Source organism: Paralichthys olivaceus, chromosome 17, assembly GCF_024713975.1.
Source record: "Paralichthys olivaceus isolate ysfri-2021 chromosome 17, ASM2471397v2, whole genome shotgun sequence".
Taxonomy (NCBI): domain Eukaryota; kingdom Metazoa; phylum Chordata; class Actinopteri; order Pleuronectiformes; family Paralichthyidae; genus Paralichthys; species Paralichthys olivaceus.
The window spans coordinates 19994738-20000737 of NC_091109.1; the positions used below are offsets into that span (position 1 = coordinate 19994738).

The 6000-nt window shown below is 44.4% G+C and overlaps 1 protein-coding gene across 4 annotated transcripts in view; it reads left to right on the forward strand.

The window, feature by feature from the left end:
• The window catches only part of LOC109642232 (cadherin-18), a 124902-nt gene extending 119170 nt beyond the window's left edge, over positions 1-5732 (forward strand). For all 4 annotated transcript variants that reach the window (XM_069512923.1, XM_069512922.1, XM_069512921.1 and 1 more), the window contains exon 12: positions 4829-5732. In XM_069512923.1, the coding sequence (XP_069369024.1) occupies positions 4829-5334 (506 nt within the window). In that variant the 3' untranslated portion in view covers positions 5335-5732. The remainder of the gene's footprint in view (positions 1-4828) is intronic.
• The last annotated feature ends 268 nt before the right edge of the window (positions 5733-6000 follow it).

The following is a 6000-nucleotide window of genomic DNA, read 5'->3' on the forward strand; positions in this document are numbered from 1 at the left end:
AAAGAGGTGGGGAAACGGCGACTACAGGGTCAGTGCGATTGAGAACGGAGGCGCATACAACTGAAAGAATACCCAGAATAACCCCACGGCGACTGGAGAGAGGAGCCGGAGTCTGAGAGCGGTTCATGTTCACACAGGCAGCTCGAATCACAAAACCAGATTAGACCTCGAATCACATTTGTTGACAATTTGAAATTCAATCCAAATCTGTTGCGATGCAGCTGAATCCTCCTCCTCCTGCTGCTGCGTGGCAAGTGTTTGACATCGCATGTTGTGACTGCGAGAGCGGAGGACAAGCGTGGAGGAATGTGGTGACAGACAACACAGATACCACACTTGTTGATTTCATGTGTGACGGACGTGTCGCGCACCTCGAATACAAAACACCGTCGGAAACATGGTGATGTAAACAGCGCTACTTCCATGTTTCCGGTCCGCTGCCGCGGCGCCCACAGAACATGTCACAGTGTGCATGCCTTGTTACTATGGCAGCCGGTCTTTGAGGTGACAGCAAATGATTACACACACACACACACACAAATATGATATTGTTGCTTTAAACTTGGAATTCGGAAATATATTTAATTCGAAAATGTCAAAAATTTGGCACCATTTCTTCATCAATATCAAATTACTAAAACAGTCTCCTGGCAGCTGATGCACGGCCAACGTCTTCCTCTTCAAACCAAACGGCAGCAGGACACGACTGGAAGCAAACCGGCTAATGACACGACTGCACCATCGCTGCCGTCCCTTCCTCTGTTTCGTGATTGTCTGTGGATATTAGTGCGTGAAGGTTATGCATACTCATGCTGGCTGTCTGCCTCCTCCACGCCAAAGCCTCTGGCTGAGTCGAACAAAAGGCCATCGACACTGTTTGGAGCAAACGCTCGAGTGAGAGACTCGCACGCTGAATCGCTAATCATCCGCACAAGGCTAATTCCATTTAGGGGGGCGGAGACGCAGCGAGAGACAGGAGCTGATCACACCTAAATATGTATTTTGTCAGGTTTTGACCTGCGTTGCATTCAGGTTCACACTTTCCAGTTTGCACACAGCTGAGCTGCCGGACAGAGGTCTGGTCACACAACACCTCAGGAGATGTGAGATATGTCACAGTCAGAATAAATCAGACTCCGGCTCATTTAACAGCATTTTATTTGACTTCCCTGCATCATTTTTTCATGGTTCACCCTCAGCGGTGCAGGTGTATGTGCAGCGGGTGTCCTGGAGGCGCAGAGGCATGAGTAGGGACTGCAATACTCCCTGTTTAAAACCCACTGGGGACCTTAGCTACATACCTCCCTCTTCCCCTGCGGTTTCCATCTCTGCTCCACCAGGTTTAGTGTTGAACCTCAGTGTTTCACATGTGATCTTTACCTGGATTCATTACCAGCACAGTGGCATCCAGTGGTTTATTACCACGCTTTAGTTAAATTAGAGAGAATGAGAAACTAGTTCTTCACTGAGGTTCTTTAAGGTTGATGTGTTTTCATCCAGATACAGGTCACATGTTAATGCCAGGGGTTCTAATTGAACAAAATACACCAAACACATGTATAAGACAATCACGGGTAGTAAATGAACAACTCGTTTATCGTTTTATCAACGATATGTTTGATTCTCTAGCAAACCCAGCACCACACAAACTTACACTCATAAAACCTTGGAATAGTTTTTGTTCAAACTACAATGTCCCCACATACGGAGGTTCGAGTCCTCTGCCCCAATTTCATACTTGTCTGAGCTTATTTGACGTTTAAAAAAAAAAAAAAGTAGTCATGTCGGCACATCAGCATCTCTATCACTCACACGTTCAACAACAATAACTTAAAATATCAAAACTTTTCACTGGATTTTACTTGTTGAGTTTCAGGGAATGTGGCAGATTCACATGACTAACTGGGTTAAAATGAGGAGTTTTGAAAAAAGCATAAATGTATTTCTGGACTCAGGTGACTTCGTCGTATCACTCAATGTTTTTCTTGAATTAAAAGTTTTGCTCTCGTTCAGCCTTGAGAAGTTACAAGTTGTGAACCTCTTATTTGGTTTAGACGCATTATTTTTAAAATTCAGGACACTCTCCCAGTATGGTCTTCAATAACCAGGGTGCCAATGCAGCATAAATAAGATTCCTGCAATGGTCGCTGCAGCAAATAGATATTTGGTTCCATAAGTGCAGCAGTTAGATCCCAGCTGGCCTTGGCTTGCAAATGAAATGACCTGAATGCACCATTGAGGGAGCATTAATGTGCATTACAGTGTGGTGTGTACTGCGAGTGGGAGCAAATACAAGTAGATCACAAGCTGAGGAAAAGTTTAATAACATAGAATAATGATAAAAGGAGGATTTACTAAACCTAAATACAAATATCCAAAAGATGCACAAGGAAGTCAATAACAAAGCACCTTTGCATTGTGTGTTATGTTGCTTTAAACATACCCCACGCATTCACCCTCTCCAACCATCACATCTGTGGACATTTCATTAAAAACACGAGCGTGGGACTGCACCGAACAATCAAATATATGTCGATTGTAGTGGAAATTACACGAATATCAGAAACGCACAGTAGCTTCAGTGCAGTCGATGAGTGTAAAATTATATATTGTACAGTAAAGTGGAATTTTCGCTTACACAAGCAGAGACAGTGAGGACGCCTCTGAAAGACAGTAAAACAAACCTTTTTAAAACCCTGACAGATTTATAGTCCATCAGGAAGCACTCAGCCTCGTGTATATGGGACCTATAGAATTCTGCAGAGCTGGAGAGAACGGATGAACACGCACCACAGGAATATTATGACGAGCATGAAGACGTGGAATTCAACGAAACCAGCACAAAAACACGTTTTTAGTCAATGGGAGTGAAAGCATGTCCCTTCAAATCTCAGAGAATCATGTGTTTTTGTTTTTATATCGTACTCACATCATCTACATCTGATTTCTCATGTTCATATTCATGAATACGAAGTAAAGAAGTCATAGGCTACAGTCAGGTATCATGTTTAATTACCGGAGGAAACAAATGTATTACCTCCGACAAGTATGTTTTCATCAACTTCAAGGACGGAAGAGTCATGTCTGGCATATTTCCCAGGAATTATTCTTGAATCTAGATGTCAGATTTGCCGTATTGGCGGAGCTATGAACTCTTCGGAGCGCTATTATTTGGAATACTTGGGTTCCAAGCTCAACTGCTGGCTCGTACGTGTCAATATCTTCCTTATACCCAGGGCTGGATTATCAGTCAGGCAAATTGTAAAGCTGCTCCATGGACGCGGACTCTTAAGGGTCCCACAGGATCAGCTCTTTTGTCGGTAATCCTGTGTTTTTGCCAGACTCTGCATTGACGCTCAGTGGGTGTCACCGCAGAGTGAAAAAGGCTGCGTTCAAACAGAGCAAGCAGTTCTTACTTTTAATTTCTCTGCACCTCCTTTTTTGTCTGTGTTATTCAGAGCTGCCACATTGTGAATAGCATCGCTCTCTCTCGGCCGAGTATATATATATATATGTAAGTAGAGGCTTTGGTGCTCGAGCTCATGCACCTTTAGTCTAAATTTAAATCTTTTAAAGTGCATTAGTCTGTTTACAGCTGCCAGAGTCACCACAGTATGTATATAACAATGGATTACTTGTGTAAGTACAGTGGATCAGCCAGATGCATCATCGCATCCTTGAAGTCGTGGAAGCTGAAACCTCCACCTCCTCTTAATCTACCACCTCCACCACCTTCCTGTCTGTCAGTCAGGTTCTCACCTCGCATGTGTTGTAAGGAGCCTCCTTCTGAGAGGCTGCTGTACCACAGGAGTGTGGGGGGGGTTTTTTAGGATAAAGGTGGAATGTGGCAGTTCCGTGTGCGATGCCAGGATGCCCAGAACATTTATACCACCTTAAAAAGGACGAGTTATTTTTGTTTCTTTGAATCTTTCTCCTGCAGCTAACGTTCAGTGCAGCTTCATTATGAAGCGCGGCCGTCTCTGCAGGAACACTGATCTATGTGGCTCCGCTCTGCTGATGGGGCAGAATGAACTCCTTTTAGATATTGCACTGCTGTAAAAAAAAAAAAAAAAAAAGTACATCCCACGCTGACAGCGTTTTTATTAAATGGATGTTGGTGTTAACAACTTGCAGAGGGGTCATCATTAACCCAAAGTCGCATAACTCTCATTAGCTGTTGGAACAAGTTCCAAGCTGTAGTATCTCATCAAATATTACTTGGCTCCATGATTTCATTAACAGTTGGGAAAGTTATTTCAGACTGTGAGCTACTTATCAGCAGAGTTTTTGCAGCCGTGCCATATTTATCTTTGATGTGGCTCAACTGGCTTTCCATTACAGGCTTCACCTAAAAGATGAGGCGATTACACGAGGCGTACCTCCGCACGATTTCTCCCGACCCGACGTCGGCTCCTCGGGTTGATGATAATGTTCACATTGTCGTCATCTCAAGAGCTCGCATTCAAAGAACCATCGATGCTAATGTCGGCTAATGTGGTTATTGATTTACAGCTCCGCGACGCCCGGCCAGTTTTAGTGTCCCGATGAAAGATTGGATAGATGCGCACATAAAACGGGCTCGTGTTCATTTGGTTTGCTGTTTACGAACCACTACATGTTTGTCTGTCATGAGCGATGAATTAACAGACAACACACACGCATTGGAATTTACATAAAAGAAATGGCTGAGCGTGGCGACAACATGCAGTTGTTCCCATTATGTGTCGTTCGAAGAGTCAGACTCTCATTTTATCATGTTTTCCAGAATTATATTTAGAAAATAACTGATAATTATGACGCACAAAACGTTTTCCCCTCTGTCTTGCAGCCATTGTGGTTCTCTTCATCACCCTGAGGCGGAGCAAGAAAGAGCCTCTCGTCATCTCCGAGGAGGACATCCGAGAAAACGTAGTTACCTACGACGACGAGGGCGGAGGCGAGGAGGACACCGAGGCCTTCGACATCATCGCCCTCCGTAACCCAGCAGCCGCCGAGGAGCTCAAGTTCCGGCGGGACATTCGCCCAGAGGGGCGGAAACACTGCGTCCCGTCCCGCAGCCGCCGGAGCCCGTCGGTGGAGCTGGACGAGGTGGACGTGCACGAATTCATCAAGCAGAGATTGGTGGAGGCCGACATGGACACCAGCGTGCCGCCCTATGACTCTCTGCAGACCTACGCTTACGAGGGTCAGGGCTCACCCACGGGATCCGTCAGTCCTTTAGACTCTGCCGGAACGCAATCGGAGCAGGATTATAACTACCTGGACGACTGGGGGCCCGAGTTCCAGAAACTGGCAGAACTCTACGCAGAGGCAGAATCAGATATGACAACCTAGTGTGTGATTTCACTCCTGTTCAAACCAAATCTGTTTGAAGTCTGTTTTGCAAGTTTTCAGTGAACAATACAAACAAACAGAGATGCTTTCAAACTGGTCTGGTGGATTTCTGTCGTTGAGCCGCAAACACTGCTCGATTTTTCCTTTTCGTCGCGTTGGATCGTGGGTCGTTCATGCGGAAGTATTGAATCAGATTTTGAAGATGGAAGAACAACAATATGGGGAAAAAGGAAAAATGATATTTTCCTCGGTGTATATTTTTTATTGCTCAATAAAGTCCTGAATCCATATGAGTGGATATGTGAGAAAAAAAAATGGTACTTTGTCTTCTTCCTCCGAGAGTGGATCTGCAGCGCTGCGTGCAGTAAAGATTACAGAGGTGGGAGGCATTACCAAAGGTGTTCGTGATTCACCGAGCAGAGGATGATGCTGAGCTCGAACACAACCTTGAGTCACATGAATATAAGTTTAGTGTCAGTATTTATTCGGGCGCATTTTTAGGAAAAAATCAGCCGTTTGTGGAAATAAATAACTTTCTTTCATGTTGGTTGAGAAAAGGTGAATAAATCCAGAATAAATCAAACACAACTTTGAGTGGATATTTATCAAAAAATCTACCAATCAGACATTTTGCCTCCACACTAATTCAGTCGACTGATATTCAAG